A 12141-nucleotide genomic window follows, 5' to 3' on the forward strand; every position below is an offset into this window, starting at 1 on the left:
CCAGTGACAGCATGGTGGGGCTGCCAGTGACAGCATGGTCGGGCTGCCAGTGACAGCATGGTCCGACTGCCAGTGACAGCATGGTCAGGCTGCCAGTGACAGCATGGTCGGGCTGCCAGTGACAGCATGGTCGGGCTGCCAGTGACAGCATGGTGGGGCTGCCATCAAGACGTGAGCACCAGTCATTCCTCCACTCACTTTGAGGCAACTTCTCAGGGGCACGAGTTTCGGGTGCGAGGGGCAAGGTGTAAAGGAGATGTACGAGGCGTGTTTATTTGCACAGAGAGGGTAGTGGGTGCCTGGAACTCGCTGTCGGGGGAGGTCATGGAGGCAGATACGATAGTGACATTTAAGGGGCGTCTCTACAGCTATGTGAATGGGATGGGAATAGGGGCATATGGTCCCCGGAAGGGTAGGGGGTTACAAATCAGATGGGCAGCATGGTCGGTGCAGACTTGGAGGGCCGAAGGGCCTGTTCCTGTGATGTAATTTTCTTGGTGCTTTGATCTATGTTCAATGGAGAAATGTGAATCATGTGTTTGGCATCCCGGATTCCTCTCCCTCACTTGCCCTTAACCTTGTGTGCTGTGTTGCAGGGACAGATCCGGACACCCTCGGGCCTTCTGGACTTCAGGCCCCTGCTGCAGCTCCCACCCCTCCTGGTCCAGGCAGCTCGGACGAGTCCTCGGAGAATATGAGTGAAGGGACCTCCGAAGGTGGCACCGTTTTGGCATCAGCTTCCATCTCACAACTCACCATCCCAGATACTGACACGTCAGTGGGTCCAGTTAGAGGCTTCTGGGTCACTCTCTGGTGAGCATGACACATCTGCTGATGTACATCGGGTGGAGGAGGGAACGTCCGAGGCCTCTGGCACGCAGGGGCCTGCCGGAGGCGAGGACTCAGCTGGCCCCAGGCTGCATGCTGGGCCTCTGAAGATCACTTCTCCCTCAGCTGCTGGAGATGCAGCAACAGAGCCAGCGAATGCAGGAGGGGCTGACGGCTACACTGGACTGACTGAGAGGCTGTTGGGAGGAGTCCCAAGGCTTTCAGGCAGACCAGCTATTGCCTGTCTTGCGTGTTTCCCAGGCCAACACTGCAAGGGTGACGTCTGCAGTGGAAAGCCTGGGGCAGGGGATCCTCACCTTGAGTGGCAGGCTCCAAGCAATGGCTGAGTCACAGCAGAGTCCCAGAGGGCCGCAGCTGAGTCACAGCAGGCCACATCTGAGGGACTGAACAGGATTCTCGAGGTTCTGCGGCCCATGGCTGAGGCGCCCGAGAGCTTGCAGGAGACCCAGCGGGACAGCGTTGAGACACAGCAGGCTATGGTAGCAGCCCTTGGGAACATGGCCCAGTCACAGAGGGTCATGGCTGAGGGGCTGCAGAGCGTGGCCCAATCTCAGAGAGCACTTGCTGCGGCCATTGAGAGGTGGCCCCCGACTCAAGGCCTTCCAACCAGGAGACTGTGGCTACACCTTCTGACTCCCCCCTTCCTGACACTGGGGCATCTCGGGGCAGCGGGATGAAGAGGGTGTCATGGAAACATCCCTGAAGCCTGGAAGCGGGCCAGGGCCTCCAGAGGACGCCCGCCACCCGCATCATCACAGGCCACGGGGCGAGGTCGGCAGCTGGCCCCCTCCACCTCCGATGTACATTCTGGGGAGTCACTGAGACGTCGTGGTAGGCCACGTAAGGTTCAGAAGTTGTAGTTGCTCTGAGATGGCACGGGTGAAGGGCTGCGCTAATTAGAAAGATATTTAAGCACCTTAATGTTTTCTGTTCACAAGTTTTTATGTTAGAACGTCTTATTTAAACACCTTTATTGCAATTAAATGTTTTCTCACCACCCACCTGTGACTAATTTGTCTCAGATTTGTCTCAAATAGGAATCCTCTTCCATTGATGATCGCCGGAGGGATGCTTCATGTTGTTGTCAGTTGGGGAGGCCCCTCAATGCTGTGTCACTGAGAAAAGGAAGGCATTGGTTCCCCAGACCCCACGAGCGATCCCCACCCACCCCAGGGCCCTGTATGGGGGTTTCAGATCCATTACCCACTACACAGACATGGGCCCAGGTGCCAGCGTGCATGCGGAGCTCAGGTAGGAGTCAGACTAGTTTGCACCAGGACATCATCATAATGGTACTGAGCGAGTCATCATCACCCTCCTGCCTGCCAAAGAAACTCGCTAACACAGAGTACCCAGGCCCACCACTCTGGTGTGACAATGTTGCAGGAGATAGAAGGAGTTTTGAGGGGGGAATGGAACCCACAGACACAAACCCCGAGTGACTGAACCGTCTGGTTATCAGGATCTCACTTGCCACCCTTGGATGCCTCATTTGGGCTGCCAGCCCTCCAGCGCCTGGTTTGTGTTCCACGGCATGCTCTTCCTCCTCCTGCTGGTCATCCTCCACAGCGGTGCCCGCTGGTCAGCCTCCACGTCCTTCTCCTCCAACAGGTCACCTCTTTGCAGAGCCAGATTGTGCAAGGCACAGCATACGACCACTATGCGGGAAGAGATCACTGGGTTGTACTGGAGGGCCCCGCCAGATCGGTCCAGGCACCGGAATCGCATCTTGAGGAGCCCAATGCACCTCCCCACTATCGCACGGGTGGCTACATGGGCCTCATTATAGCGGGTCCCCGCATCAGTCACAGACCTCCACAGCCATGTCCGAAGCGGGTAACCCATATCACCCAGGAGCCACCCCCACAACCTGGGCTCCTCCTCAAATGCCTCCAGGATGTCCGAGCTCCTGACATTGACGCTGTCGTGCACTCTGCCTGGGTGAGTCGCGCAGACGTGTATAATGTTCATGTTATGGTCACGCACGAGTTGAATATTCAGGGAGTGGAACCCCTTTCTGTTGATGAATCTCCATGGATTCTGTAGGGGGGCCATGAGGGCAGTGTGTGCAGTCGATGGCCCGCTGTACGTTAGGCATCCCCGCAATGGCTGCAAACCCTGCCATTGTGGGGAGCATGTGGCTGGGGGAATGGGGGGGCTGTGATTGTGGGGAGCATGTGGCTGGGGGAATGGGGGGGGGCTGTGATTTTGGGGAGCATGTGGCTGGGGGAATGGGGGGGCTGTGATTGTGCGGAGCATGTGGCTGGGGGAATGGGGGGGCAGTGATTGTGGGGAGCATGTGGCTGGGGGAATGGGGGGGGGGCAGTGATTGTGGGGAGCATGTGGCTGGGGGAATGGGGGGGCTGTGATTGTGGGGAGCATGTGGCTGGGGGAATGGGGGGGGGCTGTGATTGTGGGGAGCATGTGGCTGGGGGAATGGGGGGGGGCTGTGATTGTGGGGAGCATGTGGCTGGGGGAATGGGGGGGGGCTGTGATTCTGCGGAGCATGTGGCTGGGGGAATGGGGGGGCTGTGATTGTGGGGAGCATGTGGCTGGGGGAATTGGGGGGGGCTGTGATTTTGGGGAGCATGTGGCTGGGGGAATGGGGGGGCAGTGATTGTGGGGAGCATGTGGCTGGGGGAATGGGGGGGCAGTGATTGTGGGGAGCATGTGGCTGGGGGAATGGGGGGGGGCTGTGACTGTGGAGAGCATGTGGCTGGGGGAATGGGGGGGCTGTGATTGTGGGGAGCATGTGGCTGGGGGAATGGGGGGGCAGTGATTGTGGGGAGCATGTGGCTGGGGGAATGGGGGGGGCAGTGATTGTGGGAAGCATGTGGCTGGGGGAAGGGAGGGGGCAGTGATTCTGGGGAGCATGTGGCTGGGGGAATGGGGGGGCTGTGATTGTGGGGAGCATGTGGCTGGGGGAATTTGGGGGGGGCTGTGATTTTGGGGAGCATGTGGCTGGGGGAATGGGGGGGCAGTGATTGTGGGGAGCATGTGGCTGGGGGAATGGGGGGGCAGTGATTGTGGGGAGCATGTGGCTGGGGGAATGGGGGGGGGTTGTGACTGGAGAGCATGTGGCTGGGGGAATGGGGGAGCTGTGATTGTGAGGAGCATGTGGCTGGGGGAATGGGGGGGCTGTGATTGTGGGGAGCATGTGGCTGGGGGAATTGGGGGGGGGGGGCAGTGATTGTGGGGAGCATGTGGCTGGGGGAATGGGGGAGCTGTGATTGTGAGGAGCATGTGGCTGGGGGAATGGGGGGGCTGTGATTGTGGGGAGCATGTGGCTGGGGGAATTGGGGGGGGGCAGTGATTGTGGGGAGCATGTGGCTGGGGGAATGGGGGGGGGCAGTGATTGTGGGGAGCATGTGGCTGGGGGAATGGGGGGGCTGTGATTGTGGGGAGCATGTGGCTGGGGGAATGGGGGGGCAGTGATTGTGGGGAGCATGTGGCTGGGGGAATGGGGGGGGCAGTGATTGTGGGGAGCATGTGGCTGGGGGAATGGGGGGGGCAGTGATTGTGGGAAGCATGTGGCTGGGGGAAGGGAGGGGGCAGTGATTCTGGGGAGCATGTGGCTGGGGGAATTGGGGGGGGGGCTGTGATTGTGGGGAGCATGTGGCTGGGGGAATGGGGGGGGCTGTGATTGTGGGGAGCATGTGGCTGGGGGAATGGGGGGGCTGTGATTGTAGGGAGCATGTGGCTGGGGGAATTGGGGGGGGGCTGTGATTTTGGGGAGCATGTGGCTGGGGGAATGGGGGGGGGCAGTGATTGTGGGGAGCATGTGGCTGGGGGAATGGGGGGGCAGTGATTGTGGGGAGCATGTGGCTGGGGGAATGGGGGGGGGCTGTGACTGTGGAGAGCATGTGGTTGGGGGAATGGGGGAGCTGTGATTGTGAGGAGCATGTGGCTGGGGGAATGGGGGGGGGGGCAGTGATTGTGGGGAGCATGTGGCTGGGGGAATGGGGGGGGGCAGTGATTGTGGGGAGCATGTGGCTGGGGGAATGGGGGGGCTGTGATTGTGGGGAGCATGTGGCTGGGGGAATGGGGGGGCTGTGATTGTGGGGAGCATGTGGCTGGGGGAAGGGAGGGGGCAGTGATTCTGGGGAGCATGTGGCTGGGGGAATGGGGGGGCTGTGATTGTGGGGAGCATGTGGCTGGGGGAATGGGGGGGGCAGTGATTGTGGGAAGCATGTGGCTGGGGGAAGGGAGGGGGCAGTGATTCTGGGGAGCATGTGGCTGGGGGAATGGGGGGGGGCTGTGATTGTGGGGAGCATGTGGCTGGGGGAATGGGGGAGCTGTGATTGTGGGGAGCATGTGGCTGGGGGAATGGGGGGGCTGTGATTGTGGGGAGCATGTGGCTGGGGGAATGGGGGGGCAGTGATTGTGGGGAGCATGTGGCTGGGGGAATTGGGGGGGGGCAGTGATTGTGGGGAGCATGTGGCTGGGGGAATGGGGGGGGGCTGTGACTGTGGAGAGCATGTGGCTGGGGGAATGGGGGGGCTGTGATTGTGGGGAGCATGTGGCTGGGGGAATGGGGGGGGCTGTGATTCTGCGGAGCATGTGGCTGGGGGAATGGGGGGGCTGTGATTGTGGGGAGCATGTGGCTGGGGGAATTCGGGGGGGGCTGTGATTTTGGGGTGCATGTGGCTGGGGGAATGGGGGGGCAGTGATTGTGGGGAGCATGTGGCTGGGGGAATGGGGGGGCAGTGATTGTGGGGAGCATGTGGCTGGGGGAATTGGGGGGGGGCAGTGATTGTGGGGAGCATGTGGCTGGGGGAATGGGGGGGGGCTGTGACTGTGGAGAGCATGTGGCTGGGGGAATGGGGGAGCTGTGATTGTGAGGAGCATGTGGCTGGGGGAATGGGGGGGCTGTGATTGTGGGGAGCATGTGGCTGGGGGAATTGGGGGGGGGCAGTGATTGTGGGGAGCATGTGGCTGGGGGAATGGGGGGGGGCAGTGATTGTGGGGAGCATGTGGCTGGGGGAATGGGGGGGCTGTGATTGTGGGGAGCATGTGGCTGGGGGAATGGGGGGGCAGTGATTGTGGGGAGCATGTGGCTGGGGGAATGGGGGGGGCAGTGATTGTGGGAAGCATGTGGCTGGGGGAAGGGAGGGGGCAGTGATTCTGGGGAGCATGTGGCTGGGGGAATTGGGGGGGGGCTGTGATTGTGGGGAGCATGTGGCTGGGGGAATGGTGGGGGGCTGTGATTGTGGGGAGCATGTGGCTGGGGGAATGGGGGGGCTGTGATTGTGGGGAGCATGTGGCTGGGGGAAGGGAGGGGGCAGTGATTGTGGGGAGCATGTGGCTGGGGGAATGGGGGGGGCTGTGATTGTGGGGAGCATGTGGCTGGGGGAATTGGGGGGGGGCTGTGATTTTGGGGAGCATGTGGCTGGGGAAATGGGGGGGCAGTGATTGTGGGGAGCATGTGGCTGGGGGAATGGGGGGGGGCTGTGACTGTGGAGAGCATGTGGCTGGGGGAATGGGGGAGCTGTGATTGTGAGGAGCATGTGGCTGGGGGAATGGGGGGGCTGTGATTGTGGGGAGCATGTGGCTGGGGGAATTGGGGGGGGGCAGTGATTGTGGGGAGCATGTGGCTGGGGGAATGGGGGGGGCAGTGATTGTGGGGAGCATGTGGCTGGGGGAATGGGGGGGCTGTGATTGTGGGGAGCATGTGGCTGGGGGAATGGGGGGGCAGTGATTGTGGGGAGCATGTGGCTGGGGGGATGGGGGGGGCAGTGATTGTGGGAAGCATGTGGCTGGGGGAAGGGAGGGGGCAGTGATTCTGGGGAGCATGTGGCTGGGGGAATTGGGGGGGGGTCTGTGATTGTGGGGAGCATGTGGCTGGGGGAATGGGGGGGGGCTGTGATTGTGGAGAGCATGTGGCTGGGGGAATGGGGGGGCTGTGATTGTGGGGAGCATGTGGCTGGGGGAATGGGGGGGCTGTGATTGTGGGGAGCATGTGGCTGGGGGAAGGGAGGGGGCAGTGATTGTGGGGAGCATGTGGCTGGGGGAATGGGGGGGCTGTGATTGTGGGGAGCATGTGGCTGGGGGAATGGGGGGGCTGTGATTGTGGGGAGCATGTGGCTGGGGGAAGGGAGGGGGCAGTGATTGTGGGGAGCATGTGGCTGGGGGAATGGGGGGGCTGTGATTGTGGGGAGCATGTGGCTGGGGGAATGGGGGGCTGTGATTCTGCGGAGCATGTGGCTGGGGAAATTGGGGGGGCTGTGATTGTGGGGAGCATGTGGCTGGAGGAATGGGGGGGCTGTGATTGTGCGGAGCATGTGGCTGGGGGAATGGGGGGCTGTGATTCTGCGGAGCATGTGGCTGGGGAAATTGGGGGGGCTGTGATTGTGGGGAGCATGTGGCTGGGGGAATGGGGGGGCTGTGATTGTGGGGAGCATGTGGCTGGAGGAATGGGGGGGCTGTGATTGTGCGGAGCATGTGGCTGGGGGAATGGGGGGGCTGTGATTGTGGGGAGCATGTGGCTGGGGGAATGGGGGGGGCTGTGATTGTGGGGAGCATGTGGCTGGGGGAATGGGGGGCTGTGATTCTGCGGAGCATGTGGCTGGGGAAATTGGGGGGGCTGTGATTGTGGGGAGCATGTGGCTGGGGGAATGGGAGGGCTGTGATTGTGCGGAGCATGTGGCTGGGGGAATGGGGGGGCTGTGATTGTGGGGAGCATGTGGCTGGGGGAATGGGGGGCTGTGATTCTGCGGAGCATGTGGCTGGGGAAATTGGGGGGGCTGTGATTGTGGGGAGCATGTGGCTGGGGGAATGGGGGGGCTGTGATTGTGCGGAGCATGTGGCTGGAGGAATGGGGGGGTATGGACAGTGACTGTGGATGTGCTAGGGGAAAGCAGCGTTCTTTAACCTCTCCATGTGTTCTTCTCCATCTCTCTCTTACCCCCTGCCCTTCAGAGCAACGAGATGGCTTTTACGATTCTGATGGGCCAGGTCCAGGTTAAATTTGATGTACTGCCCAACCCGGGCATACAGGGCTTCTGTGACCTGCTTGACACAGGTGTGCACAGCTGACTGGGAGATGCCACAGACATCTCCGCTAGGGGTCTGGAAGGAGCCAGTCGTATAAAAGTCCAGAGCAGCTGTCAATTTGACAGGCACTGAGTGGGTGCCCCCCTGCCTCTAGGTGCCAGGTCCTGCAACAGGTGTTGCACTGTCTCCTTTCGGAGTCGGAGACGTCGGCAGCACACAGTGTCCAACATCTGTTCAAATGACACTCGTACACGGAACTGCCGGGGTCTCTGCTCCCTCCTTCTCCTGCGTCCCTGCTCTGGGTGAATGGCAGCCACCTCCTACCTCTGGTGGTTGTCTCCCCCTACTTATGATGAAAGTGAGGAGGTGTGGGATAGAGGGAAAGTTGGCCGATTGGATAGGTAACTGGCTGTCTGACCGAAGACAGAGGGTGGTGGTGGATGGAAAATTTTCGGATTGGAGGCAGGTTGCTAGCGGAGTGCCACAGGGATCAGTGCTTGGTCCTCTGCTCTTTGTGATTTTTATTAATGACTTAGAGGAGGGGGCTGAAGGGTGGATCAGTAAATTTGCTGATGACACCAAGATTGGTGGAGTAGTGGATGAGGTGGAGGGCTGTTGTAGGCTGCAAAGAGACATTGATAGGATGCAAAACTGGGCTGAAAAATGGCAAATGGAGTTTAACCCTGATAAATGTGAGGTGATTCATTTTGGTAGGGCTAATTTAAATGTGGATTACAGGGTCAAAGGTCGGGTTCTGAAGACTGTGGAGGAACAGAGAGATCTTGGGGTCCATATCCACAGATCTCTAAAGGTTGCCACTCAAGTGGATAGAGCTGTGAAGAAGGCCTATAGTGTGTTAGCTTTTATTAACAGGGGGTTGGAGTTTAAGAGCTGTGGGGTTATGCTGCAACTGCACAGGACCTTGGTGAGACCACATTTGGAATATTGTGTGCAGTTCTGGTCACCTCACTATAAGAAGGATGTGGAAGCACTGGAAAGAGTGCAGAGGAGATTTACCAGGATGCTGCCTGGTTTGGAGGGTAGGTCTTATGAGGAAAGGTTGAGGGAGCTCGGGCTGTTCTCTCTGGAGCGGAGGAGGCTGAGGGGAGACTTAATAGAGGTTTATAAAATGATGAAGGGGATAGATAGAGTGAACATTCAAAGACTATTTCCTCGGGTGGATGGAGCTGTTACAAGGGGGCATAACTATTGGGTTCGTGGTGGGAGATACAGGAAGGATATCAGAGGTAGGTTCTTTACGCAGAGAGTGGTTGGGGTGTGGAATGGACTGCCTGCAGTGATAGTGGAGTCAGACACTTTAGGAACATTTAAGCGGTTATTGGATAGGCACATGGAGCACACCAGGATGATAGGGAGTGGGATAGCTTGATCTTGGTTTCAGATAAAGCTCGGCACAACATTGTGGGCCGAAGGACCTGTTCTGTGCTGTACTGTTCTATGTTCTTTCACAGTACCATTTTGAAAACTGTAGTTGGAACATGGAGAGCTTAGTACCCATTACACAAATCTTTAAAAGATGGCACAGCGAGGTGGTGAGGCAGTTTCCGAAACTGAAATCACTCAAAACAACCTGTCCTGGTCCCCCCATGTCGACAGTATAGTGAAGAAAGCCCACCAATACCTCTACTTTCTCAGAAGACTAAGGAAATTTGGCATGTCAGCTGCGACTCTCTCCAACTTTTACAGATGCACCATAGAAAGCATTCTTTCTGGTTGTATCACAGCTTCGTATGGGCTCCTGCTCTGCCCAAGACCGCAAGAAACTAAAAGGCTTGTGAACAAAGTCCAGTCCATCACACAAACCAGCCTCCCATCCATTGACTCTGTCTACACTTCCTTCTGCCTCGGGAAAGCAGCCGGCATAATCAAGGACCCCACGCACCCTGGACATTCTCTCTTCCACCGGGAAAAAGATACAAAAGTCTGAGGACACGTACCAACCGACTCAAGAACAGCTTCTTCCCTGCTGCTGTCAGACTTTTGAATGGTCCTACCTTATATTAAGCCGATGTTTCTCTACACCCTAACTATGACTGTAACACTACATTCTGCACCCTCTCCTTTCCATCTCCCCTACACTCTATGAACGGTATGCTTTGTCTGTATAGCGCGCAAGAAACAATACGTTTCACTGTGTACTAATACACGTGACAATAATAAATCAAATCAAATCACGGTTGTGTAATCGCACTGGAGCCAAGGAGATAACAAAGAACAGAGAAAATTGCAGCACAAGAACAGGCCCTTCGGCCCTCTCAAGCCTGTACTGACCATGCTGCCTGACTGAACTAAAACCCCCTACCCTTCTGGGGACCATGTTAATAAGAACATAAGAACTAGGAGTAGGCCATCTGGCCCCTCGAGCCTTTTCTGCCATTCAGTAAGATCATGGCTGATCTTTTTGTGGACTCAGCTCCACCTACCCGCCCGCTCACCATAACCCTTAATTCCTTTACTGTTCAAAAATGTATCTATCCTTGCCTTAAAAACATTCAATGAGTTAGCCTCAACTGCTTCACTGGGCAGGGAATTCCACAGATTCACAACCCTTTGTGTGAAGAAGTTCCTCCTCAACTCAGTCCTAAATCTGCTTCTCCTTATTTTGAGGCCATGCCCCCTAGTTCTAGTTTCACACACCAGTGGAAACAACTTCCCTGCTTCTATCTTATCTATTCCCTTCATAATCTTATATGTTTCTAGAAGATTCTTTTGAATTCCAATGAGTATAGCCCCAGTCTACTCAGTCTCTCAGTTGTGAGAAGTGACTTCACAACTTGGTCAAAGAGATACCATCTCCTCTAATTTGTTATCCCCCAGATCTTTAACTGTCGATCATCCTCCTCTCTTCACCACCTCCCCTGTCCAATTTACACATTTTGGCAACCAAAATCCTGGGAGGTTCTTACCAAAACTGGGGAGGTGATGGCATTGTCACTGTAATAGTAATCCAGAGACCCATGCAAAGTTCTGGGACCCAGTTGGTAGCTCAGTTCATTAATTTGAATTCAATAAAAAATATCTGGAATTAAGAATCTACTGATGACCATGAAACCATTGTCGATTGTTGGAAAAACACATCTGGTTCACGAATGTCCTTCAGGGAAGGAAATTTGCGAGGGCCATTTAAGAGTCAACCACATTGCTGTAGCTTTGGAGTCACATGTAGGCCAGACCAGATCAGGACAGCAGATTGGTGAGCAGGAGGGTAAGTGGAGCTGAGTCCACAAAAAGATCAGCCATAATCTTATTGAATGGTGGAGCAGGCTCGAGGGGCCAGATGGCCTACTCCTGCTTCGAGCTCTTATGTTCTTATTAACATCTCCTCGACCCCAGTTATGATTTATTATTGTCACATGTATTGGGATTCATCGAAAAGCATTGTTTCTTGCATGTTATACAGACAAAGCATACCGTTCATAGAGTATATAGGGGAGAAGGAAAGGAGAGGGTGCAGAGTGTAGTGTTACAGTCATAGCCAAGGTGTAGTGAAAGATCAACTTAATGCATGGTAAGTCCACTCAAAAGTCTGACAGCAGCAGGGAAGAAGCTGTTCTTGATTGGTACGTGACCTCAGACTTTTGTATCTTTTTCCCGAAGGAAGAAGGTGGAAGAGAATGTCCGGGGTGCGTGGGGTCCTTAATTATACTGGCTGCTTTGCCAAGGCAGCGGGATGCGGAGACAGAGTTAATAGATGGGAGGCTGGTTTGCGTGATGGATTGGGCTACATTCACGACCCTTTGTAGTTCCTTGCGGTCTTGGGCAGAGCAGGAGCCATACCAAGCTGTGATACAACCAGAAAGAATGCTTTCTATGGTGCATCTGTAAAAGTTGGTGAGAGTCGTAGCTGACATGCCAAATTTCCTTTGTCGTCTGAGAAAGTAGAGGCGTTGGTGAGCTTTCTTAACTAAAGTGTCAGCATGAGGGGACCAGGACAGGTTGTTGGTGATCTGGACACCTAGAAACTTGAAACTCTCGACCATTGGGCTTGGGCACAGATCATTCTGTGAAAGGTGCAAGCTCTTGTTCCAATACTGTGGCGGAGAGGTTTGAAGCATCGGAATACCTGCAGTTCCCGTGCCCCCCCCCGTTAAGAATCTCAGTTAGAAGCCGACACCATATCCGTGCTCGCACACGTGGGACTCACCTTTCATCTGCTTTGACCACATACACACTGTCTGTGCCCAGACCCTGGAACGCAGCTCCCTTGCTGATGGAATAATGGCACTGTGGAGTAGCAAAGAATACACTTAGCTATCTTTCGCAGCACTAAGCACAATG

General features: G+C 56.4%; 1 protein-coding gene across 1 annotated transcript in view; it reads right to left on the reverse strand.

The window, feature by feature from the left end:
- Window positions 1–12141, reverse strand: part of LOC144491337 (cysteine sulfinic acid decarboxylase-like) — a gene marked incomplete at both ends in the record, with an annotated part of 168548 nt that overhangs the window by 123738 nt on the left and 32669 nt on the right. The window contains one exon of the mRNA XM_078209005.1: window positions 12008–12087. Within this exon, the coding sequence (XP_078065131.1) occupies window positions 12008–12087 (80 nt within the window). The remainder of the gene's footprint in view (window positions 1–12007; window positions 12088–12141) is intronic.

Source organism: Mustelus asterias (assembly GCF_964213995.1).
Source record: "Mustelus asterias chromosome X unlocalized genomic scaffold, sMusAst1.hap1.1 SUPER_X_unloc_7, whole genome shotgun sequence".
NCBI lineage: Eukaryota > Metazoa > Chordata > Chondrichthyes > Carcharhiniformes > Triakidae > Mustelus > Mustelus asterias.